We start from the raw sequence: 27,381 nt of genomic DNA, 5'->3' as shown, positions 1-27,381 counted from the left end.
TAGTAAAGTTCAGCCAAGTCAGCTATTAACATAGCTTCAAAGTTTCTGTTCTGCAGCTTCATAACTGCTCTGGGATGAGGGAGGGATGAGCTCCACCTGCAACTCCCCTAGGGGAAGGGGCTAAATTTTTGTGCAGAATTGGGGCCCACAGCAGGAAGGTCATCTCCCTTCTCTCCTAAGTGCATCAAAGACACTTGTCTCAGTCAGTGTCTTCTTTTTGTTTATAAGCATCTTTTTGCCTTCTCCTTACTGCTTCCCATCCAGAATAGCTGCTAATGCTGGGCAGGTTAATTCTTTGCTCCCCCATGTTTCCGGGTATTACACCTGAGAAGGCATAGTGAGATGGAGAGTGAGTTATGGGAGGAAGTTATGGGTGAAGTATGAGGAGAAGATAAAAAGTACTGAGATAAATAGAGGCAAGACACAGAGACACATGGGAATCATTTGTCACCTACAGTGGCTGAAAGGAACATGAGAAATCTCTCTAGAGTGTTGAGGAGAAGCATCAGAGAAGCACCATGAGGTGACATCTGTTTGAGAACTTGCTAGGATAAGATTTTCTTATGGGGCATGAAATCCCCGTATTCTGTATCTAAGCAGGAAAATTTGATTGATGGAGCCAAGATTCTACCTGAAGTTTAATGTAGCTACACATGCCTAGGAGTTTTGCTGCAATGAGTCATAATGGGATTGCTACTCAGTAACTCACTCCATTCTCAGGATAAGCCAGAAACATGGTTACCAGCCAAAACATTCAATAGCCAGCACATTAAAAGAAGAAAAAAAAAGATGTGACCCTATTGAGGATATGAAGATTCCCCTGTGTTGTTGGGATGTGTAGTTTCCCCTGTTAGAAATTGGTAGATAAAGACTATTTTAAGGCACCAGAAGAAGATGAAATAGCTAGACTGTATGTTCAACATGGACAAGTGAGCACTGCTTCCACACCTCCAACTCCTAAACTTACCATGAATGTCAACAGTTGTTATTAATTTTCTAAATTCTTCTTCTAGGAAAAATGGGAAAAGGAAATGAGATTTTGCATTAGATTGCTATTAGTTAATCTAATAAATGACACATTCAGTTTACAAAATTTTCTGGTTAGCAAAAAGAGGACTTACAATTTATTTGTTTTACTGTGTTTTATATATAAATTGCCTTGCTGAATCTTATGTGACTGATATAAATTTTATATTGGTCATTTTCCATCGCAATTCATAAGCAGCAATTCCTTAATTAGCTAGAATTAATTAATTTGTTTCTATTTTTAACCAAACATGGCATTAATCATCAGCAAAAATGCCATGTGCCAAATTACACGTCTTGAACTTGTGCAGTTTGTGCTGCAGTCTTGTCTTGTTTGGAATTTTGTTTTCCATGTGTAGCCTCCTTCAGGCTTTCTTGATTTACCCCCAAATTAACTTTGACTTTAGGTAGCAGGTAGTTATTAGACAAATACAGTTAACATTTCTCATGCTTTGATAGAAGATTTACTTGTGAAAAAGAGTTAGAGCTCAAATAATTTGTAATTGGAAGATCTGCTATATTATAAAGCCCTGCTCTGTTAACTTGTGCTAAGCTGGTTACAAATAGGTTGGATCCCCCTTTAGCTCTAGAAATGGTGTACATTATCTCAGACAGAATTGGATTGAAAATCTCTACAGTATTCTCTTTGGAAGTGTATCCCTCTTAGCAGATATTGCAGTTTTCTGTTACTAGACTATTAGTAGCTGTTAATATCATCTTTTGCCACTGTGGAAAGCCTCAAGTGCTGCAGCTGACAACAGCAAAAAGGGACAAAGCCTGAAAATTGCTGACTGAAAGCTGATACTGCCTTGGAGCACTGTAGCAAGGAGTTTTTTTGGCACGCGCACAATTCCTGTAAGCCAAACGGTCATTATAAAATGAAGGAAAGTGCAGTGCAACAGCATAGTATCAGATCTTAAGCTTTATTCCTCTAAATGGCTTTGAAAATGAAGAATGCGTGTCCTGATTAGATGTACACGCTTTGCTCTGCCCTATAAGCTCTCCTTGAAGTGCAGTGTAGCAGCAGCGTTCCCTTGACAGTATATCACTTCTGATTTTACATGCCCTGCAGAAAAGGAGAAGAGCATAGGGATGAAGAATTTGTACTTGGGGCAAAGGAACTTCTCAGCCTTCCTGACACGCAAGAAGGAATGAGCACTTATGTCTGCTCTTTTCACCACAAGCAGCTAAATCTGCTTCTGCCCTTCCAGTTTCTCCCAGAAAGGCTTTTCCATCCCCTGCTCTAGTTTGCGTAGAGCAATTTCTCTTTATGCTTCCTCTGTGTAGGTTTGCCCTTACCTTTTCATCCTCCTGAATGAGAGACAGCCTGGGCAGGCAGTTTGTTCCTGCTCATCTCCTCTTTATTTATGTTCTAATCTTTTTTATGTTCTAATCTCTTTGTGGCAGAGGATGTCTGCAAACATCAGTGCAGTATAACTCACTAACAGAACAGCCACTAACCTAATGCCTCACAATATACTTAAATGCTCAGTTTTGACAAGAAACTAGACATAGACACACACAGTCTCACACCTAATGAAAGGCTTTTCTAACATATGTGCCCTCAAGAGAATACGAACGAGAAGATAAATGCAGGTCCAGAATATGTTAAGAACTCAAAGCTAAGTTGTAAGGTGGAGGGACTAATAAAATACAAAGTTTAATTATATCCAATAAGCCCTTACCTTGAGGTATATCCTTAATTCATGTAACTAGTGTAATCAAGGATTTGGTTCATGGAATTTGGTTCATCTGACATGGGTGTTTCAGAAGCCATCACAAGTGATCCCAGTCTGCTTTCGTTGGGTACATGAGCTTCTGTGATGTAGACTTCTTAGAGCAGGGCATGCATGGCAGGCTTAGGTGGCTGGGTTACCATTGTCTTTTAAAGAGAAGATTTTCAGTGCAAGTGAAAGGATTGGCATCTCTTCCCTTGTTCATATTTCACTCACTGAAACTTGAGAGAAGTAACAGATCTGAACTTTGTGAAATCATTTAATTCTCCTAGAAAGGGTTATAAATTTAAATTCTGCTCTTTTGAAACTTTTTGATTCTGTGATGGGTTGTTATTAAGAATCTTCCCCATGAAATGACATTTTACTTTATAATGTCATTGGTGATGGAAGTACAATTAAGGCAGCAACTATTTTTACCTCTTATTTTTGCTTTCTCAATCTCAACATTTTGATAATGTAATGTCTCCTTCACCTTTACACAAAGTAGCAGAGAATGAGAATATTATATGAGAATATTATTGCTTTGTGATGATATTAAAGATATTTTCAAGTGATAGTCTTGCAGGCTTCTTTAGAAACAAGACCAACATCTTTAAGAATTTGGATTATAGTATTTAGCTCTTTCTCCCTAGATGCAGCTGCCAAAGTTGTTCAAATTCCATATTTATATATGGAATTTATATACACATCTTTATTAGCAAAGACCTTATTTAAAGTCTTTCTCACATGTCAGTTAAAAAAATTTAACACCTCAGGCGCAGGGAAGTAAGGACAGCCTTGTGTCATACAGCCAAACTGTCACCAATGACTTTCTTTTGTGACTTAAACTTACTGTCTTTGATTTAATTCTTATATCTTAATTTCTTTAGTCATGTTTGATCAGTTTAGACCTTGAGTGGCTGTGCTGAAATGAATGGGGCTGCTGATGTAGGAAAGTGCTATTCCACTTGAGCCAAGTTACCAGAATGCAGAATTCACAGCCAGCTGCCTGTGTGTGCTCCCAGTTGGGCAGGCTTCAGGGGTCCTGCCTTAGGTTAACATCTGTGCTTTGCTGGACTAAATCATGTGAGTAAGAAGAGGAAGATCCATGTCCAAATTTGGATTTCTTCATATTTTTAGTAATCGGGAGCAATGCATATCCCTTCTCCCCATTCTAAAATAAATACAAAGCAATGTTTCTGCTTGTAAATACAATAGGTCTCTTATAGTGCTTTGGCTGCTGGTAATATCATAAGGAGGCTTTTATTAATTCTTTGACAACACTCCAGAGGTTTGAAAAGTCTGACTCAGTTTGCTAGCTAGCAGAGAATCAGACAATGGAGATCTTAGTACAGCATTTATAGTCATCTAATTAGGGAATTAAAACAATATTTATGTTTTATTCTATTTCTGTACATCCTGTTTTAATGTTACTTGAATTTCTTCCTGGCAGGTGTGATTATTGTTCCAAGTGCTGGTGTTGGTATTGTCCTAGGCGGCTACATTATCAAAAAACTGAAACTTGGTGCAAGAGAGTCTGCAAAGTTGGCTATGATCTGCAGTGGTGTGTCTTTGCTGTGCTTTTCAACTCTCTTCATTGTTGGATGTGAAAGCATTAATCTAGGCGGAATAAATATACCTTATACAACTGGGTAAGTATCTTTGAATCACCAGCTTTTTCCAATAAGCCTGGTAAAGAAATGTAAAAAATGCTGATGGCTGATACGCTGAAGAAGCCACATGATCAAATAGGAATATGGTGAGTATTGTAGTATGAACATATATTACGTGGCCCTTCCATTTTACGTCAGTTTTTTAATGAAGTCTGTGTTATAACTCATCTTTTTGAGGGATGGAAAAATGCATTAGAATGGATTTCAGTGAATTTCACAGGATAATAATAATATACTGTGTAGATTGCCAAAACTAGTGTTTCAAAATGTTTTCTGCTCAGGAAAATTGTGAAAATACTAAAGGGATTGTAAAGATTATTTCCGAATAGGTTTGTTTAACATGACCATAATAGTATCTTACGTCTTCAGTCCAAATCTGGGATAAATTATTTGTGCATATGCTGTTGACATTCGTGATGTGTGCTGCTTCTGAACCCCTTAACGAGTTGTATGAAGGCTCTCCATTGCTTGCCAGGGACACTGACCAGATTATAACCCTTAAAGAAGGCTGTCATGAACAAGAAAGAATGGACGTGGGAAGGTAATGGGAGTGAGAGGTTTAGGCTGTGACATCAAGAAATGCATGATAGGCCATTTTTTAAAAATTGGGGATATTTGGAAGCAAGAAAGTATGGTAAAAGTTGTGAGAAGGTATTTCACTGAAAGGTAGTTCCTCAGAAGCCTAATCATGAGCTTTTATTTTTTTTTCTTATAAAATACATTAACTTTTCCACAAAATTGCTTTCTTCAGATGAGTGCAAACTTATCTGAATCATTATTTTTCACTTTGCTTCTACATCTGAGACAATGTCTGCCTCTTTTTTATGGCTAGTTGATGGGTATCAAAGATATTTCAATATCTTGGTTTTAAGGCTCAGCTTAACATCTTGAGTTTTGGAAGAAACTGTAGAAGAATTGTGGAGCAGGAAAAAGGATGATCAAATGAGGAAAAAACTACATTGGGGCAGTGAGCAAGCCAAATGAAAAACAAAGAGGAAGAATAGGAAACAAGGGAGGGAGAAAATAGACACTTTTCATAGAGAACATATTGCATTGCATGTTGTGTGTGTTACTAAGTTGCTGTCAAACCCTAATTCTAGAGCAAGGAAAACCAGCAACTGAAGGGCTTGAGCTGGTGGAAAGCTTGTATGATTCTTTTTGTTCTTAATACCTAGAGTTAAATCTCAGTGCCAATGGGCTAACTGTGGAGTGGAGTAGCATGGTCAGTAAATCCTGATCTGAGCGTAGTGAGCTGAAAAAGGAGAAAATGGGGATGGAAGGTGGGTAGGACAGTTTAATTGTCCATCTTCTGGTGATGTTTGTTGAAAGACTGCAGGGGTAGATGAAGAAATGAAAATTATTAGGAAATAAAATATAAACTTCAGATAGCAATGAACTGAACTGTGCAGTGAGTGAGAATGTACCTGTCTGACTAATGAGAAGGTTGTAGTTCTCTGCCTGTGAAAAAGTGTTTTTTAAATTTAAATCTATTCCAAAATTGAAGTCAAGGCAAACTATTGGTATGTGAACACTCACATTAGAATTGTAAGAGTATCTAATTCATTTTTGTGGTAAATAGTATTTGCAGTAAATGCATGAATTGAAAGACGAGTCTATCCACACCTGTTCTGAAAGTGCAGTAGCGTTAGTTCTTTTACATCTTCATCTAATTCTTCTTACTTACAAGAGATGAGACATAGTAATGGCAGAATTTGGTGAAATATTGAGGTATATCAAGTCTTTGAAATCAGTATAAAAATTGGTTTGCTTAGGCAGTAATGTCATCAGAAATTGAGAATAACCAGCATGTGATAAATCAGGGTTCAGGAGATTGCAGCCTCAGTGCTATATGACTTTTTATTAGTGCAGTGATCAAATCAGCTGATAAAAAATGGTAATAAAGAAGCACTACTACTCACAAATTCATCTTGAAAATATGACATGGTAAAAATTCTTTTATTCGTCATGGTCAATCATTTGATAGCTTCAAATTTACTTGGTAAGGAGCTCTTCTGCTCAGACATCAAAGAATGTAATTGTTCTTGCAACAAAAAAAGCATGCTTTCATTCTGAGGTTTAATAAAACATGTTCTTCATTCACTGCAGACAGCACAGTGTACGGACATCAAAGCCAGTTCAACATACCAGATCAGATACAAGAAGCACTACAGCTGTTTGGTTCAGAGTAAATTGTCTTGCACAGTGCTCTACCTTAGCATGGCTATGTCAGGTCTGTTGTCTGAGGTACCTGTGCTGGCAGCAGCCTGGAGATCTCAGCTGCATTGAGCAGTGTAGACATACTGTAGGGGAGATTCTCTTTTCTTGATTTTTCTCTGGATTTGTATGTTCAGTTCTACCTTTCTTTGCTCTTACATTGAAAAAAGTAGCTCTTTTCCTTTGGCGAGCTGAGACATAAGCCAGCACATAAGAGATGGACAAGCTGGGTTTTAGTTAGCATAGAAATACGTGCAAATAAGCACTGAGCAATGTAGGTAATGATTCATTATGATTCAGTATGCTTCATAACTACGTATTTTTTTGACTGTACCAGCTGAAGGGAAATGGATGGGACCTGGAGTCACACACAGATTAGAATACATTTCTACATGCAAGGATTCTCTGCTGTTTTTGTTGGGCACAAGCAGTTTTTCCATTGTTGGTGCTTTATCAGCAGCTCTGTTATCAAGAAGGTCAAGGACACCCCTATATTATACATTTCAGCATTTCAGAGCCTGTTTTTCAGTTCCCCAGCCTTGCCTCTAAAGGCATGTTTGATATTGAACACAGTATAGAGAGCTTTATGTCAAACTGCTGTTTGGCATCCCTTCTCTTGCATCATAACTAGCACCCAGATAGGAAGCCCTGAATCAGCAAATTGTCTTCTTGCAGCCCCTACACTGGGCGACAGTGTAGGCAGAAGAAAGTGAAGATTTGTACCTTAATATAGGAGCATAAAAGTGCATTAAAGAGCAAAATTGAAGAAAAACAGCATGCAGTGCTTTCAACAAGTTCAAGCGTCCCTCTGATGTGCAGCCACTGAGACTCTGATGTGAGCCAAACGCTCAGAACTTGCCCCAACGAGCAACTTATTGAAAAAGTGCAAGTGATATCACAGTGCAATAAATTTCAATTTCAACCTCAGTAGTTATAGCAGATTTCTTAATCTGCAATTGCTAAACGTCAGCAGTAAGTCGGTGTTTCAGGCTGGCATCCTGCAGAGTACTGAGAACTTTTGATGGAAGTCATTTGGTGGTGTGCATCTCATATCCTCTACCTCATCTGAAGCTTTAAAAATTCTTCATGAGGAAATTGAACGTTTTAGCACTTCAGTGAGGAAAGCAGGAACAAGAAATATGTGACTGACAGTAGTCTGTCTTTAGTGTGTTTCCACTCTTTTTAGGAAGCAATTAATGAAAGAGCAGAAAATGTGTTTCTGACATCCAACTGAGAACTTTCTTCAGGTCTTCCTATCCCACAGCTCAGCCTGCCAACAACACCTAGCCCTTCAGAGGGACGTGCTGTGAAATCTGGGGGATTATATTTTGCAGACCAGTGCAATGATACGTAGTCCAGATAAAGCAGGCCTTTCTAAGGCTCCTAGCATTATTCAAATCTATGTTGGTATTTCTTAAAAATTAATTAGAGAGAATCCAAAAAGAATCACATAATCACAGAATGATTGAGGTTGAAAGGACCTCCGGAGGTCACTTGGTCCTACCCCTTGCTCATGCAGGACCACCTAGAGCAGGTTGCCGAGGACTAGGTGGCCTCCAAGGAGGAGACTCCACAGCCTCTCTGAGCAACCTGTGCCACTGCTCTGTCACCCGCACAGTGAAGAAGTGCTTCCTGATGTCCAGAGGGAACCTCCTGTGCTCCAGTTTGTGCCCATTGCCTCTTGCCCTGTCACTTGTCACCTTGAAAAAGAGTCTGTCTCTGTCCTCTTTGCACACACCCTTCAGATATTTTTACAAATTGATGAGATCCCCCCGAGCCTCCTCTCCTGCAGGCTGAGCAGTCCCAGCTCTCAGCCTCTCCTCACAGGAGAGGTGCTCCAGGCCCTTCATCACCGTAGTGGCCCTTCACTGGACTCTCTCCAGAAGCTTCATGTCTCTCCTGTACAGTGGAGCCCAGACCTGGACACAGCATCTCAGGTGTGGTCTCACCACTGTTGAATAAAGGGGAAATTGCAGAGAGTAGCTACTTTGGTGGTTTGTAGACCTGTCTTTTCTATGTTTTGTGATATCAGGTAACTAAAACAGACTCCCAGGAAGCTTACTCATAATGACAGGTTCCGGGATTAGTTAATTCCCTCTCTCATATTTCTGGCATGTAATGAATCAAAACAGGCCCTTTCTGATTGCTTTCTGTTGTTTTGGTGTAATTAAAGTTTGGTTAAAACATGTAATTGAGTTACTGAGGCACTTAACAACAAAAAATTTCTTCCTCTTGTGCTGCCAGTATAGGTTTCTATTACCCTTGTATCTCTTTCAGTCCAATCAGATCTCATAATTTTGGAAGCAGTGACTAATTGGATCAGAACAATAACAACAAAGAAGGAATCTAGCTAGCACAGTGAGAGGGTCCCTTGTTTGACAGCTACACAAAAATTGCATCATTGCTGTGATTCCAACTGCTTGCCAACGAGGAGGCTGCAGATCCAGAATGTCCTTGGTCTTAAAGGTTCAACGCCAAACCAAAAATATTACCATCAAGTTAAGATAACATTTTTTATCATACAGTCCAATATTAACATTAGAGAAATTGTGTGGTGAGGTGATGGGTTTTCTTTTCTTTGTGTTTCCTTGGTGTTCGGTAGTGTAGGTTACTACAGCAATCTAAATAGATATTAATAAAAACATGTGTGAACCAATTCTTTGTTTAGATGTTACCAAAATATAGTCAGGCATTGTTTTGTTTAACCTCATGTAATTTAGATTACAGCCTCGTGGAAAAGGGTCCACCTCTTTTTTAGTATCTGTGCATAGACTGCCAGCACAGTGAGGTTTCAGTCCAAGCCTGGATACCTGAAATAACAGGTCACAGATCTGAAGACTCCAGGCAATATATCCTGCCTTATGCTTTCCCTTTTCTTACTTTATTCCTAAACCACAAGTCTTCCACAGAACAATAGTTGGAGAGGATAACAGAGTTTAGACAAAGTGTTAAGAACTAGAGTCCCTTTTATCATCAGTCACATCTAGGAAAGGTCTTCTCTTTATTATCTTTACCAGCATTGTGTCATGGAGACACAGAACAGTCTCCCTCAGAAGGGAACAAATGCAATTTGCCAGATGGGATTCTGGGTTTTGTCCCAGTATGCATGTTTAGCAAACCTGCAGTTAAAGCTTCTTAATGAAATGAGCAGAATCATTGCTTACGATTGAAAGAATAGTTCAGGAAATGCTGTCATTTGGGGCTGGTCTCTGTTTCTGTGTGTGCACAGGTGCCTCACCCCATGATAGATGTCTCTGGCAGCTCATGAAGCCTCACTGCAAGTTGATAGCATCCATTCTGCTGAAATAAGCAGGGCAGCTGTTTTTCACACATCCTGTGTGTCTACAGCAGTAGGTGCATTGAAACCAAGCTGCTTTTCCGGTAGCCCACCTTATGAGCAGGACTTAACTAGCTCCAGTGTATAAATCCTGCTTTTTCTGACCAATGCAGGTAACTGTGCTGTGCAGTGCAGTAACTCAGGGTTTACTGCTGTTTTCTTTTGGGGAAAGTAGGCAGCTTTCCAGTGTTAGAAGACAGGATTACAGTTCTTTGGTTTGGCTTAGTACTAGAAAAATATACACCTTCAAGAAAAAAATGATCTACTACTGTGAGAAGCATTCACAGAAATGTGTTATAAAATGTGCTATATAGTAGGTCATACATGATGAAAATGGGGTTACATACATATGTGATTTCATGTCCTTGGCATCTGTAGTCCTTCACTAGTTTCCCATCATTAAAAGAGGAATGAGCAATGGCCGAAGACTGAAAGTAATACAGATGAAAACATGAACCTCTTAAAAATGCCTGATGACGAGCTTTTGGAAACAGAGCTAATGGGTAATTTTGTCTATTACATGTTCTAGAGAAGATAAAAAAAAATCTCTTTGTGTGTATGGCATTTGCTCTAAACAACAACAAAAAAGCAAACAAATACCCGTAATAAACCATACAGCGATTTGCTGAGGTACAAGAAGTTATGAAAGCCGGAGACACACAGCTTGCATTCATTTGTAGCTTGTTATTCATTTGAGCATATTTGCTTTGAATATCTGCGAATGTAAGGCTTCTTCCAAACAAAACAAAAATGTCCCTAAGAGTAAATTTTCAGAGTGGTCACAGTTCAGTTTCCAGTTTCATACTTCTAACTATTTCCATGGCTGATTTCATTCACTTTCATTCTTCAGCTGATTTCCTAACCTGCATGTCATGGTAATATTCAGCAGTGCAGCTCAAGTTGGCTACGTAAGGTACCAGAAAGCTGCCCCAAACCCATCTACTGCTGAGAAGGCTTTGATGTGAAGGAGGGGTAAGAGGCCAGAAGAATGCATTTCACAGGATGGGAAAGGCTGGAGAGGGGAACCTGAGCTGGGCCTTTCCCAGCAGCCTGAGATGCCCCCATTCTGTGCATGTGCAGGGTGACGGAGCCCTGCTGGAAGCCAGGGCATCCTCATGAGGGCCCCGGGGCAGGCAGGGAACCCCTGCTTTTCCCAGATATTTATCATCTGGGACATCCAGCTCAGCAAGCTGCCAAGGAGCTTGTGAAACTCCAAAAATGCTGCCTCTCTTGTTTCTGTGAAAAATGTCTGTCACATCGTTGCTGAAATCAGTATGTTCCCGAGAAATGTTTTGGTGATTTGGGTGTTTTCCATCAGAGAGAAGGTTCTGTTGAGAGATTACTGGAAAAGCCCGCATGGCGGTCTACGGCATGTTACTGCATATCGCCTTCTGAAATCCAACATTATATAATGAGACAGGTTTCAGCTGATAGCTGAGAAGGCAACAGAACCAATATCAGTCCTGGATATTTAATTTCCTGCTCAGGCTGCAACTTGTTTCTAAAACTGTACCTTGTTTGTTTATGGTACAAGAAAGAAAAGGCTTTGGTTAGCATCCAACTAGACCATAAAGTGCAAAGTAGCTCCAAGAGCTAAATTTGTGAACCTGATTTGTGTGATCAGTAGACAAGTCAATAAATATTTAAGAGCTACTTAGTAACATTTGATCAGCTGCAAAAGTGCACAGCTGGAAGGACAAGCATATTCAGCAAAAGCAAATAGTGGTGTATAAATACATTAAAAATGAGTCAAGTGGAAGCCACCGAGCAGCAGTTATAATGCTTAGTGTCACTAATAATGGGAGGTGAGGTGACAGATGACATGGATGACAGGCGTTGTATGTAGAGTGGCTCCTCAGCCAAGTCTCTGAGCTATTCGGGTGTAGAAGGTGGGAGCAGAACATCCATTATCATCCGTGGGGTTGCTGGGAAACAATACGTCTGATGCTTGCTGTTTACCTTTACAGCAGTTCTGCTTGAGTGGTGCAGATGTGAAGGTGAGCAAACAGCAGCCCTCACAGGGCTCCAAAACGGTGCCAGTCTGTGAGCATGCGCACAGCATCTCGGGGATGCAGCCATGAAAACAGCCTGGCTGAGGGGGTGCCAACATTCCCGAGATGCCTGCTGATCTGTTTAGAGCAGCCACTTGAGCAAGCTCGGAATGGCAGTGGCCTCTCTGTGGCACCACTGAGCAGTACTGAGAGCAGGGCAAACAAGGCAGCACAGTTAATTCAATATTACGCTGCAGTGCCGGCTGTGGAGATGCTGTGCATACCAACATAATTCCCAGGGCAAGATTTTTGTTTATGGTGCACGTGCAAATACCCATGCCCTAATGGATCTCAGTACCTAGCTCACACCTACAATCTATCTGTTTTTGTGGATTCTCAAGGAGCCAAACTGTCATTTGTTCTCAGAAATTCACGTCTTCAGGACTGGACTGCACACTAACCACAGGAAGATGTAGGGTGGTGCCTGTGGCTCCATTCTCCACGCAGATGTAAGAAGATGAAGGTTACATGCATCTCCTGGGGTTGGGGATTTTCATATTCCAGGGGTTGGGGATTTTCATATATATATTCTAGTCCATGGGAAAAGCCTTCAAGTCTCACTCCTGCAGCCTCTCTTCATCATGTTCAACCTTGTAGGGATTACTTCAATATTCATTGGAAATCGGGTTTTCCTATCTTCTTAGTAGACTACTGGATAAATGATGTAATGGAGGACACTCTTAGCTTCCAGTTTTGAAGAAAAGGTCAGCCAGTTTAAATATATCAGCCAGGAAGAGGAAGGAGTGACAGCCCTGTGTTATGGAGCTAAACAGAGCCAGCATCCTGAGAGAGGATCCAGAAACTGTGGATCAAGGCCAGGGTGACTGTAGCTGTGAGCTGTGGCATCCTGCAGCTCTAAACATGGGGGAAACATGGCACACGGAGTATTCAGAGTAACCTTTCAAAATAAGTTAATACCACAGCGAAGGGTTCTGGTACCATTTCTGTGATAAAACCCATGACTGAAAAATATCCAAAACTGCATTCCCAAAGCACCAGCTTTCTTCACTGTTCAGATACCAAGAGCTCTGGATTTGAAGAGTCCCAGAACTATGCCGATGAAAGTGCTGGCTCTTACACAAAAACTCTTAAATCTCAGAGATTTGTACAGTTATGTTTTGTTGAGGACTACTGCAGTAAAATAAGCCATGGTTTGTATCTTGGCCAGAGTTCTCCAAGTGCTCAAGCACAGGTTCTTATACATTTTATGATCTGAGGCAAGGAGGTGCCGATGTTTAAGTTGCTGCGATTCAAAGATGGGATGGACGCATTTGAAATAATTCTAAATCCAGAAGGGATGGATGTGTTTTTTCTAATGATACCAATTTGATAAGCATTGGCCACTGTGTTGAACAGTTATTGTGGAGAAGATGGGGACTGACTGTTTTTGCTAGGAAGTCAGAAAATTCATTGCTACAAAAGGAGGCGAGTTGTTCACCTTCTGCTTGGTAGCCTCTAACCAGCAATTTAGTTAAAGGAAATCTGACCCTGAACTCCTGATGTCCACAAGAGCACCGTAATTATTGCATAGTTCAGTCTTCCGACACAGGGCTGCCCTCCATTTTGTGGGATTGAAGCTATTTTACAGCAATGGATACAGGGGAAGAGGGAGAAGAAAAAAAAAAAAAAAGATGAACAGATAGAGATACAGAAGAAGAAGAAAGAGTAAGCCAGCAAAGAATCTGATTTTAAAACCTGCTGAAAGGAGTTTTCCTTTGGAAGAAGTGACTTTGGATCTTGGTCCCTGCTCTAGGTTTTGCTTATAGAGATGGCAGTAAAGAGTCACTGATGAGGAGACATGAACAGGATTAAGATCAGGTTCAGTTTCAGCAGGAGGGATGGAAAGAGACTCCATTTTGGAGCTTGCTGATAAAAATAATATCAGGAAGTGTGAACCCCTTCAAGTTGGGGAGGCCCTTGAACCCCAATGTTCCCACCTCTGTTAATGACAGAGTTGATGAAGAAGAGGAAGCTTCCTCCTCTATCTCAGAGGAGTATTATCTGTTACAAGTCCATGAAGTACAGTGTAACTGGAGAATGCTATCAGCACAAAGGGGCAGCTTTTTGCTCTGTGTGTAGGAACTCACTGAGCTGTTGTCAGTGAGCACCCATATTCCCATAAAATATCAGGGCATGGGGCGCTTTCCCCCACTTGTGTGTGGGAGTTTGGACACCTGAATTACGGAGTTCAGCCGGCTGAGTCCAGGTTCAGCCCCATCACTGAGAAGAGCCATTGTGAAGAAAGCTGGAAGTGGGAGCCTGCCCTGAATTTTTTGGGTTTGCTGTGTGATCACTGGGCTGAGTCTGTCTCGTCTCTGACTCTGGACCCAATTCTGATCTGCTCTTGCCGCCAGTCTCACTCCCAGTTCACCTTCCCTTGCAGAGCAGCCAGGGAGCCAGCTATGTTGCCTCATTTCCATGTTCTGAATTTTTGGAGATCTTCAGAAGTGTCAGCTGTCCTCATTCTTTAGAGAACCTGCCTTTCTGCCTTTGGTACCTGGATGGACTAAAACCTTCCAGGTTTAGATAATACAAACTACAGTCCCTGAAGTAAGTGATTTGAGACTGGCCCTCTGTCTTCAGAAGGGCTTAGGTTTTGCAAATATCACAGTGCATAATATTTGGGTACTTTGAGGCCCCAAATAGCATTTACAGGCCTAGAGGACAGCTGAGATAGAAGGTAAGATGCGCGCTAAACAGTAAACACCAGAAAAAAGTGCTGTTTAAGCATCACAGGAAACTACAGTTTGCAGTTTCTGAAAGCATAATAAAATCATGGTTTTCCTCAATAACAAGGAAGGCTTCAAGTGAAAACCAGTATCAGGTGCTTTTCAGTTCTCATTTGTTTTGAATAGCCTTGTGCAGTGAAGAGGGAGTGCGGGTGCAGAATTCTGGAACCTTGATTTCATTAAACAGAAATGTATTTAGGAAATAAAAGGTAGGCTCCCCAGCCTCAGCCAAGGCTGTCATTTGAAAATAGATTGGTATGAATAAGATCATTCAGGTAACTTTTCCACTGCCTTAATGCCTTCATGTTGCTGGCAGTATTTTGAAACCAGATGAAATTCCAAATGAGACGCAGAAAATTGAATCAGCAATAAACCACCCTGCAGATGCTTGCTTTTCCACTTCTTAAATTAATTTAGCAACCTGAAACAAGACGGAGAGCATGGTAAGTGTAGTAAAAATAGGTATAAATATAATACAGTCTATTTAAAAGTTCGTGCCTGTTATATTTTGGCTGCATAATGACAGCAGAAAATAACTTGCACTTCATGGTGTGTCTGCATATATATCTAAGCAGATTAGTTATTTTCCTTTTGGTACTTGAGCTAGTATGTTCAGTAATAGTACGGATGAAAGGTAATAATTTGTGTCTGTACGTTGAGATACCTTCCAACCCTCTGGTTATGCAGGAGTAATACTTTCAGTAAGTAAATTTACTTACTAAAAGTAAATGGCTTTTCAAAACAATTATTTGACAGAAACATACAGTTTGATCATCACCTCATATATTTCCTCATTAATAAGGAGGTTCTAGATAATACAGACTGGACACCTTACTCCCTCTGATACCAGCTCTATTTACGCTGGGCCCAGTTGTGCCAGTCTGTTTTTAACATGGGAGGAAACAAACTAGCATCCATTTTATCTTTCTTTAACTTTTATTTTAACTTCATTAGTCTATGACCGGAATTTGTATATACAGTTATGTAGGTGGTTTTAGTATTTTCTTTCAGTGAGGTTGAGTCTGTGTCTGCTAATGCTTTTCCTCCTTTGCTTTGTACTCCAAGCCCTCACTATATCCAGGAATGCTAAAAGTCCAGTGTTACCCTGGTCTTTGTTTTGGGGCAGGGTGTAACTGGGTGACTCTTTCAGTGCTTGTGCCTAGAGCTGGTGGTTTACAAATGACCTGAGAGTTGTTTTAGGCAGGACTGAAGTGATGTGGTAGGCAAGGCAGCAGCTGGGTGAGTTGGTTACTGTCCATCTTCATCAGCCTGAGTCAAAACTTCTGACTGTGACAGCCTGCAGTCAGTTGTAAGCAGAGCTGATTTCTTTCTACAAGAAGCAAAGAGAAGCATTTCATCAGTGAGGTTTTTTTTCCATCTCGTTCTGATGAAGAGTCTATGATCTTACAGATATGGAATCTACCATTACTGAGGCCTTTGCCATGTCTGGATTGAGCCACAGTGGTACAACTGGTAAAGCAGAGCCACGGGGGGGGGGGGGATAAATCTCCATTCCAGCCATGAGCCGCACGTGAGAACTCAGTGGTTCTGAGCATACAACCAAACCCTTTACGGGAGGACTTAGAAAGTTGGTCTTTGGCAGGATATTGGGAAAAAATCCAAGGAGGTGGAGTAGTGGTTCTTTTACAGACATTTAGTAAAACACAGTACTCCTCCAGATTTAGAGCGATTTCTGTGTTTTATATTACTGATACATGTATCAGTAATGCAAGCATTACATTTTCTGAACAGTTGTTAGTATGCGGGAAGAGATTCCTCTTAGTTCATATAATGCTTATATCTCGCTTATGGGGCCTTAATTAGTAATCAACAGCAAATTGCTGCAGATTATGGTGGGCACACAAAGTAGTGGCATCTTAACTCTAAAAGAAAAATCAGGAAAAAGATACAACTCTTACCCACGCAAAAACATAAAAGTTTTATACTTTGGGATTATTTTTGTATTGTGTTTTCAGTTGATGGCAGAGATGTCTGGGGCATTCTTCTATATTGTTTAAATCATGTACGTGACCCAGAGTTAATGCAGCCTTTCATTAATGATCAAGTGCTAGTTCCAGAGTTAATGGCTAGGATACTTTCTCCATCTGAATAGCAGGATGCTGGTTCTTGCCCTACTATCATGCTCTTTTTCCTTTCTTCAGTCCCACTCTTGCCATGGCCCACAGGAATCTGACTGGGAGCTGTAACGTGAACTGCGGATGTAAGATTCATGAGTACGAGCCTGTCTGTGGATCAGATGGAATAACATATTTTAATCCTTGCCTAGCTGGCTGCATCAATGGTGGAAACCATAGCACAGGGGTAAGTCCTTCACCCACCCATCCACATACAACCTACAAATAGCGAGTAGCCCCTCAGGCCTGGAGCAGATGAAAGACCGCTCTGTTTCTAGAGCAAACATCCCCCCTTTCGAAGCATACAGTCTTTTCACGAGTTCCTTGATGTTACTTTTAAGAGCAGTTGGTATTTTTGTTGTTGTTCCCTCTTTGAATGGAAGGAAGAACTCAACTCTTCAGGTAGTTGGAAATGTTTTAAACTCCAGTTTAAATTTAATTATGGCCTGTTTAAAGCCATTGGTGTTTGTGCCAATCTTGTCATAAATAAAGACTGCCTGTTTATTCTGCTCTTGTAAAATAACTTTGCCATTCTCATGTCCTTCTTGAGACCTCTTCCAGGCTAAGTGATTATATTTAAATTCAAGTAACCAGAAATTAAAATATGTTAATAATCCATTTCCTTCTTAGAAATACATTGCCTGTTACAGCCCGATCTTCCTGTCTTCTGGACTGGGGAAAGGCATCCTGCTGGTGAAATCACACCATGGAAATTTGGCAGTTTCCTGAAGTGGGCACAAGATAACATTGAAAGATACAATCTGACCTTACAAGCAACAGAGCAGTATGGTTATGCTCGTTTCATACAAATGCAAACTCTTAAATTCTTCTGTTACAGAACTGTCTTAAAAAATCATTCAGAAAGACAGGAAGTAATGTAAACATTGATTTTCTAAGGACTTAATTGTACTTACCAGAAAGCTTATTTATAATGTATCAGTCTCCTGATTTGCAGTTGTGAGCCAGCATGTGAACTGGAGGATGGTGGTTCCAGCGCTGCCCTTTATCAGGTTTGACTGGATCCATTCAGTTTGAATGGATATTCATTCCATAAATGAAGGTTCCTACATAGATTCAACTTGGAACAGACTAGTTTCCTTTATATATTTTTTAAAGTATCTATCTGTTTTTAGTAGAAAATTGCTTTAAAAGCCTGCAATGTGAACCTTTAATGTTAACCTGTGGTTAACTTTCAGTGTCTATATAAATCTTATTTTTGCTTTACTGCACTGAGACACAGGTTTGATCTTGGCTACATTTCGCCTGATATCAAACTGGCACTAATAATTCATTTAGTAGGAGGTACTTTGGTAGTTATGCACTCTTCAGTACAAATTTTGAAGCATGCTATTTCCTACTATGGTTTAAAAAAAGATCCTTCATGGCCTGAAGTTTTAATTCGGTAGCTAAAGGTGAAGAGAATGAACAGGAAAATACACTTCTTGATTAAGGTACTTTTGGAAACAACAAATGTAAGTTTGAGTCACTCTATAACACATAAAATGCTGATAGTGTATAACATTTGGATTTAAGCTTATAGCATATAGTATTTTCAAAATAAACCACTTATAAATTGAAAGCAGGAGAAAGGATGCCTAGATGCAGTTCAGAACTGGTAATGCACACATTCCTGTACTCTAGCATTTCAGTTTGTGGTGGTTTTACTCAAGTGGGCAGCCGAGCTCCACCACAACCGCTCTTTCACTCCCCCTCCTCAGAGAGGAACAGGGAGAAAATACGATGAAAGGGGCTCAAGGTTTGAGATAAGGACGAGGAGATCGCGCAGTAATTATCGTGACAGGCAAAACAGACTCAGCATAGGGAGACAGTAAGATTTATTACCTATTACTAAGAAGATAGAGAAGTGAGAAACAAAGGAAAGAAACCAGAAGTACCTTCCCCCCCATCCACCCTCTTTCACCTCCTCCCCCTGAACGGCACAGGGAAACGGGGGAATGGGGGTTATGGTCAGTCTATAGCGCTTCTTCTCCGCCGCTCCTTCTCGGTCACTCTCGTCCCCTGTGCTGTGGGGTCCCTCCCACGGGATGCAGTCCTTGCTGAACAGATCTGGCGTGGGCTGCCCACAGGCAGCAGCTCTTCAAGAACTGCTCCAGATATGGGTCCGTACCACGGGGTCCATCCCTCAGGAGCAAACTGCTCCAACCTGGGTCCCCCATGGGCAGCAGCTCCTGCCAGGTCACCTGCTCCTGCGTGGTCTCCTCTCCACAGGCTACAGGTCCGTCCCGGTATCTACTCTGGCAGGGGTCTTCCACAGGCCGCAGCCTCCGTCAGTGCAGGTCTACCTGCTCCACCGTGGTCTCCTCCACGGGCTGCAGCGTGGAACCCTGCTCCACCGTGGTACTCCATGGGCTGCAGGGGGACAGCCTGCTTCACCATGGTCCTCACCACAGACTGCAGGGGACTTCTGCTCCAGTGCCTGGAGCACCTCTCCCCCTCCTTCTTCACTGACCTTGGCGCCTGCAAGGCTGTTTCTCACTCCTGTCACTCTCCCCGCTGCTGTGTGGTGCAGCGTTTTTTTTTTTTCCCCTGTCTTAAATATGCTCTCACAGAGGCGCAAAACAACATCACTTATTGGCTCAGCTCTGGTCAGCAGTGGGGCCCTTACCAAACATGGGGCAGCTTCTAGATCCTTCTCACAGAAGCCACTCCTACGGCCCCCTGCTACCAAAACCTTGCCACATAAACCCACTACAGAGTTGCATAAGACCTCTGTCTCATTTAGTGCACAGACTTGTTTCCTCTGCTGATGAAGCAAGATTTTCTGTAGGGTGCCTGTTTTGAAGCAATAAGATTAAGGTGAGGACTGTAGGAAGAAAGCAAATACTTGTGATATTAGACAATGGAGTGCTGCCTTGGGAAACTGAATTCTGTCATTGCTTCTATTCCTAAACACTACTGGGCTGGTCATTTAAACCAAACTTTTCCCAATGGCCCATTAATTTAGTATTCTTCATATTCTGGATAATGGACATGAGCAATAAACATAAGTGTCATTTGCAGAAGCAGTGAGTGCCTAAATCTGTAACTGAAGGCAGAAAGAGTTCTGTTTAGGCAGAAAAAGCTGTGAATATAATGAAAAATATTCTGAAAAAAAAAGGGATCATGGTTGTCTCAAATTTGCCACCCACATTTCCAAAACTTTTGATCTGCAAAATAGGGATAACAACTTCAGTGCCTCATAACTGTTTTGAAGATAAATTACACCTTTTTGAAAATGTTAAGCTATAATGATGAGCGTGATAGAAAAATCTGTATGAAATATGAGCCATTCTGTCTTTGTAGTGGAACATGATTAGTGTGAGGAAAAAATACTTGAAGCCACATTTTAAAAATTGGAGGTAAACTACTGGATAAATACTCATTAAGAAATTCAGCTAAATCCCATGGAAAAAGAATGTACAGCAATGTTATAACACAACTGCATACATAGGCATAAATTAAAGTTGACAGGCAACCCTAATTTGGATATTTCCTGATGTCTGAGTGCTTAAATTTGCAATATTAAGATGGTCTTGTAATGTAGCTTTTGTGCACATGTGGTCCTACATTTTATGAACGTGAACATAAAAGCCAGAAGTTCCTTTCTCTAACATCACACTGGCCCTGATCTGTTTCTTCTCTAACACTGGAATATTCTCATCTACTGCACACCCCTTTGCCATTAGAAAACAGTAGTAGAATAAATATGATGGGAGGCTATTTCTGACACAGCTTTTCCTCACCTTGCTCAGATCACAGTCCCCTTTGCCTGTGAAATGCCAGTTTGCTACACAATCTTTTCATCCTAATTTCAGCCTCTTTGCCCAGTCAGGAATCCCTCATTTCCTCCAGTGTCACTGTTTAAGTCCCTTGTTCTCTGTTTTTGCTCCTGTCTACATCCCATCCATATCTACATCCAGCTGAAAGTTTCTGGGCACCAAGTGTGCAGTGCAGCTTTTTGTTCTTTAGCAGAGTCTGGTAGGTTTCCATTGAGATAGCAGAAGACACCTCTTGAAGATGAAGGCTGACAGCCTGCCAAATTCCAGAATATGGCATTGTCAGTACTGCTTAAAGAGTGTTTCCTCACAGTTTTGGTAAAAAAAAATAGAAACATTCTTTTCCTCCAGTCTCCCTGTCAGAAATGATTCAATGTTTTTGGCAGAATTTTCCGAAAATGTCCCAGATATTTTTTTTTTTTTAATATAACAGTCAGCCTAAATGGTGAGAGTCATAAGCGATGGCAGTCCTATCATGGGAAGTTTGGGCTGCCTTTGAAAACCCTTGGAGTGGCAGCCTTGGTTGTACCTGGAGTAATAATGTTAGAGGCAGAAGATGGAGAAGATGAGAAGACTGCATGGGACATACCACGTTCCTGTGTAATGTTTTTCTTCTACAAGTTTTTCAGGTGGAAATGTTCTTTGTTTCCCTTTCCCAGGTAAGAAATTACACAGAATGTGCCTGTGTCCAAAGCCGCCAGGTTATCACCCCACCGACAGTGGGCCAGCGCAGTCAGCTCAGACTGGTTATCGTCAAAACCTACCTGAATGAAAATGGCTATGCTGTTTCTGGGAAGTGCGATCGAACCTGCAACACGCTCATCCCATTCCTGATATTTCTTTTCATAGTGACCCTTATAACAGCGTGTGCCCAGCCGTCAGCAATCATAGTGACACTCAGGTAGGAGCTCAGTGTATTTTTGCTGTGCCTGCTCTCACCAGTGTCTGTGTCAGAGAGGCTGGAGCAATGCAGCCTAACTCCTTCAAGCTTATGTATCCTTACAAAGAGAAGAGAACAGGGGTGAAATGGATAGGGTGAAACTTGCTTGCATTTAGAATATGTAACATGATAATGCACTTTAGGAAACAAATGTCCAGGGATTTCCAGACAATATAAAGAGAGAACAAATAAAAACGTAACATAAGAAAAGTACAACTCTTAAAGAAATTTTCAGCCTTCTTAGAACAATGGTTTGGATTTTAAAATGCAATTGAAAAAAGGTAATATTTGAATCATTCATAGTTCAAATGAGAGGAAGTTTTAAACTGATCCTTTTCTGTTTCTTTAAATTGTTAGTTTCTGCCACATGCCTGTTTTTGAATCTTCCTCTTTTTCTTCCTAATAATTTTGAACTTTGAAGTGCTGTACTGTAGTAGTGTTGTCACCGTGGTCATATAAGGGTAGAGAACAAAGTGGTCTTTGTAGGGAAAGGTAGTGTCATTTATTTGTCCATTCAAAGAAAAATGTTCAGGCTTTTGATTTGGCTCTTCCCAGCTCTGGCATCTGGTCTGATAAACATTACCACTCCCTATAACATCTTTGCCCATTTAAAATGCAACCTCTGTACATGAACTTCAGTCATTTTTAAAGAAAGTTGAGCTGAAGAAACAGAATATGGTCAATTACTAAAACAAATTTGTATTTGTATAATGCCATTGTTAAAGAACAGCAGGAAGAATTAGAGGGAAAAAAAGGTAACTCAGTTGTTCAATAGGACTTAAAAAGCACACTCGTATGTATCAGTTCTACTGGTAGCAGGAGGCCAAAGAGAATGGTTTGAAGGTATTGATTTGGTTTGAACTATAAAGTTGGAGAGCTCTTAGAGTTTATGAAGTGAGTTCATTCTGGATGGAGATGAGCTGGAAGATGCTCTTCAGAAGCACACTCAAAACGATCCAGCTGCAAATGGGCATTCACTCTCTGGGATCATTTTAGAGCTTGTCTGAAGCAGAAAGCCTGCAAAGCCTGAAATACATGTAGTGTAGACATCAGGTCTCCAGCACAAGCTGTTTTGCTCTACAAATCTTCTCTTGAGCTGCATTAACTGCTTGCATAGAGTTGCCTTTTGGCCTGTTTTTATATATGATCTTTCTCAAAATTCAGCTTTTTTAAACCAGCCTAGGGCCTTTTCTTTCTGTGAGAATGCTCCTCCCTACCACGTGGAATTTTCTTCTTGTAGTGTCATCTTTATATCTTCACCCTGATATTTTAAGACAATTGACATTCTGATGCGGCTCACAGTTAGCTCCCTATTAAAAATAATAATCACAAATCTTTGTAGTAGCTCATGGAGCCTTAGAAAAAACATCAGACAGATGAGAACCTGGCTGTTCTCTCCTTAGGCTCAGCCATCAACCTGGCTCTGAAAACTGCTGGCAAGTGTCTGTGTCCTATCCTCAGCGAGGATAAAAGCTTTCTTGCTGTCATTTTTGCAGCCCAAGTGGCTAAGGTTTATGTATGCAGGAGCCTGTTGCTGACACACAAAAAAGTGTATTGTGTCACAGCAAAAAAAGTGTATTGTGTCACAGCAGAGTTTGTCTTCCAGTTTGATTTACAAAATATCCACAAAATTGGTAAAGAATCACTGATAGGATTGTAATGTCAAACATTCAGGAGCTGGCACATCAACTGCTCTGTGCACAGCGCTGTTGTCATTTGAATACTTCTGACCTTATCCCTTCTGTCTCCAACTTTTCCACCTGCACAATGGGAACAGTAATAAAACATTGTCATTGTACTGCCATTACGGAAAGTAAACTACAACCATGAACACAAGTACTGTGGAGAGCCTCACACTGCATGAAGGAAATCTTCAGCAAAATTTTGTAATGTTCAGCAAAAAATAGAATGGCCTCCGCAATGGAACAGTGATGCTAACTGTCTCAAAGCACATACTGTGCACAGTGTGTCCATCCAAGATTTGTGGCCCAAGTTAGTTCTCTGATTTCTCATTTCCTGAGTAAGTGCTTGACTTGAAAAGCTTGACCTTTCAGCTGCACCTCTTTGACTGTAATCTTTCTGCCTGTTTTTTGTCCTATATTACAATGTCACTACAAGCTGCCTATCTTAATTTCAGACCTCTAGATTAAGATTTAAAAATAGTTTTTAAATCAGAAGAAAATCCATTATTTTCTAAAATTGTTTGCTATGGTTGTGGAATATCACTACTTTATATTTAGTCCTTTGAAATCTTGACATTTTCCTTTGAAACTATTGGAAGAAATCTCATATTGCTTGTGTTGAAAAAGAACGGTGTTTAGACAGGCTGTTTGGATGTTTCTACTGATATTTCTCCTAATGTATCTCCAAAGTGCTTATGCAAACAGAAATCTGTTAAATTCAGAAGCTGAGTCCAGCTTTCAGCAGCCTAACTATCCACTAATTATAATTCGTGTGAAAAATAAAAGGGCAAATAAAACAAGAAGTTAGATGAAATAATAGGAAACTGTTACGAGAAGTCACAAACATTTTAGATGGATTTTCCAATTTCCTTAATAGTTTTGGATCGGATTCTTCAGGCCTTACATAGGTAAAGAAAAATTCTAAAACAGAATTGAGATTTTGATTGACGTTAGTTTTTTTTTTTTTTTTCTAGCAATAAAAATTAACAATATTAGAAGCTAAACAGAAGAAATTTAGACGAGGATTTATTATAGCTCAGAAAAAAAAGCTGGGAGATGAAGGCACAACATACCACAATGGTTATCTGTTATCGACTGTTTCTTCAAGGGAGTTTTCTTTTTGTCTGCTAGGTCTGTAGAAGATGGGGAACGGCCCTTTGCACTAGGAATGCAGTTTGTTTTATTACGTACTCTTGGTAAGTCTTGCAGTTACTAAGCTTCCACATAAACCACAATGTTCCCAAAAGGCTTGCCATATTTGGCTTAAATACACCATAAAAGTACTAAAATTCCATAAATACACCATTAATTGCTTGACTAATTGTATTAGGAACCTAAAATTAATAGCTCCTGAAAATGTTGTAGTTGAGTATGTATTTCATATATATCTATATATTTATTTATTATTACTGACTTTCCAGAACAGATTTCTGTTTTTTCAGATTTTCCAAAACAGATTTTTGTCCCAGAAAGAGATTTCTTTTTACAGTTTCAATTTTTATTTAAGAATCATTCCAGAAGAAAAGAAGATATTTGTCAATTTCCCCATGAAATGATTCAGTTTTTGACAAGTTAATGATTTCTTCTGACAAACATTTATTGGTAACTTCTTGATCCGGTTAGATAACACAACAAAACCAATATCAGTCTTTTAAATAGTATTTGTAGAAGGAGAATGTCTTCAGAATTTCTCCTCTCCCACACATGATATTACATATTCAAGGACAAAAACAAGGGTTACTTGGAAAAGAAAACGAAATACCACTTGTCACCATGTGAATCTACTCAATGTCTTAATACAGTTACTATATATCACTTAAAATGTTTTTTTTGTTTGTTTGTTGTTGTTTTAGAAACGCATTTTTGTTGCTTTCAGAAGTAGGAGTAGGCCTTTGCTTTTTCAAAATAAGAATCAAACGTTACCTAATGTCTGATTTCAAATACTGTGTGCAGTTTTGGGCACCACAGTATAAGAAAGATATAAAACTGTTAAGAGAGTGTCCAAAGGAGGACAACTAGGAGGGTAAAGAATCTAGAGGGGAAGATGTGTGAGGAGCGGCTGAGGTCCCTTGGTTTGCTCAGCCCAGAGCAGAGCAGGCTGAGGGGAGGCCTCATGGCGGCTGGCAGCTCCCTCACGAGGGGAGCGGAGGGGCAGGCGCTGAGCTCTGCTCTCTGGGGACAGCGACAGGACCCGAGGGAACGGCATGGAGCTGGGACAGGGGAGGGTCAGGCTGGGTGTTAGGGAAAGGTTCTGCACCCAGAGGGTGGTCGGGCGCTGGGACAGGCTCCCCAGGGCAGTGGTCACAGCACCAAGCCTGATGGAGTTTGAGAAGCATTTGGACAACACTCTCAGACACATGGTCTGATTTTTTTTTGGGTGGTCCTTTAGGGGACCCAGGAGTTGGACTCCATGATCCTTGTGGGTCCCTTCCAACTCGGATATTCTATGATTCAAAATTTTTCAAAGCAAAAAGAAAGCAAGTTAAAAGTGTTTTACATGAAGTGATTTCTTACAAGGTCTTGAACTTCTAAAATCCTGCCTAACAAGTAGTCCAGGTGTTCAGCTACGGCTAAACATGTATAGAACAAGCAGTGACTATTCTAAGAGAGAACAAGAGGGGAACCCCATCTAGCTGCATCTGGTCAGTGAGGCAGCGGTTGTCTCTGAGGCAGGCCCTTTCTGACTCGTCTTAATGGTGTCATATTTTCAGGGAAAGTAGGGTATATAAGGGTCCGGCTGCAGTTGTAGCAGCTTTAGAAGTTTACTTCTGTTTCTGAGGAAGATCTCTTCAAAAGAAAATTTGAAATTTTCGTGGTCTTTTCACTTCCATCTTTCTTCAGGAAGATAAACTTTTTGCAATTTTGGGGGGTTTCTCTCCTTAATCTAAAGCAGCAACCCCCACTCCTTCCCAACTCATGGATAATGGGTGTTCAACAAGTAACACTCTGGAGATAACCTTGTTTTGTTCCTCTGCTGATTTTATTTCCTGAGAGCAATACTGGAGTCTCTTTTGCGGGACACGTAGTTCACGAAGAGCTGTCTGGGGACCGCAGACTGGAGCGGTAACTATAGTAAGGTGTTGCTGCCTTGTCTTCTTTGCTTACACTGTCACATGTGAGATATATTTCATGTGTGGGATAGGTAGTGGTGGTGGTAAGAATAGCAGGGTCAAAATCTCAAAACTTCTTGACCTACGCCTGTTTGGCTTAGATATATAGTTTCTTAAGAGGTCTTCCACTGTACGCTAACACATATTAATTCTGTCGCTATTTTTATTTCAGCTTACATTCCCACTCCAATTTATTTTGGGGCTGTTATTGATACCACATGCATGCTTTGGCAACAGGACTGTGGTGTACAAGGATCTTGCTGGGAATACGATGTCACCTCATTTCGTTTTGTCTACTTTGGATTGGCCGCTGCTCTCAAATTTGTGGGATTCTTTTTTATTTTTCTGGCCTGGTACTCCATTAAGTGTAAAGAAGAGCAACTGCAGAGACAGAGGTGGAGGGCTTCGCCGGTGAACACTGTGAGTGAGATGGTTGGCCAAGCTGGACTCCAACAAAACTATGCACGGACTAGATCCTGCCCTACCTTCAATTCTCGAGGAGACATTGGTGTGGCACAAGGAATGAACTGCGTAGCACAGACATACCCTGGCCCTTTTTCAGAAGCAATAAATTCCTCAAATGAAAATGCATTGGAAGAAGTCACTGCTGAGATATAGACCCCTGGCTTGGTAATGTAATGTTTAGTTTTGTTGGTTGACTTAATTACGGCGCCTTGTAAAACACCTGTGCCTTCTATTTTTAATCTAAATGTAACACATGATAAAACCAACAAAGCTTAATGCAAACAACCATAGTATGTTCCTGAGGGCTGGATACCTCAAACCAACCCAAGTTCTTATTTCTCCCTTCCTGACAATGGAGTTTTAAAAATTGTGTTTGTAATTATTTCAGATGTGTCCATTAAATGTCCATGCTCTGATCTAATATCAATGTAAGGGTGAGGTATTATGAACAGCAAAAGTCAGTGAAAGAGTGACAAAAACTCATATTGTTGATGTCTAGATGTCACAAAAATGCTTAAATGTATCATC

The 27,381-nt window shown here is 40.6% G+C and overlaps 1 protein-coding gene across 1 annotated transcript in view; it reads left to right on the top strand.

The window, feature by feature from the left end:
* Positions 1-27,381, top strand: part of SLCO5A1 (solute carrier organic anion transporter family member 5A1) — a 73,158-nt gene extending 45,777 nt beyond the window's left edge. Inside the window, exons 5-9 of the mRNA XM_035563084.1 lie at positions 4,195-4,393; positions 16,908-17,067; positions 21,316-21,557; positions 24,410-24,474; positions 26,561-27,381. Of these exons, the coding sequence (XP_035418977.1) occupies positions 4,195-4,393; positions 16,908-17,067; positions 21,316-21,557; positions 24,410-24,474; positions 26,561-27,006 (1,112 nt within the window). The 3' untranslated portion in view covers positions 27,007-27,381. The remainder of the gene's footprint in view (positions 1-4,194; positions 4,394-16,907; positions 17,068-21,315; positions 21,558-24,409; positions 24,475-26,560) is intronic.

Source organism: Cygnus atratus, chromosome 2 (assembly GCF_013377495.2).
Source record: "Cygnus atratus isolate AKBS03 ecotype Queensland, Australia chromosome 2, CAtr_DNAZoo_HiC_assembly, whole genome shotgun sequence".
NCBI classification, from domain to species: domain Eukaryota; kingdom Metazoa; phylum Chordata; class Aves; order Anseriformes; family Anatidae; genus Cygnus; species Cygnus atratus.
This window is presented reverse-complemented; position numbering and strand designations above follow the sequence as displayed.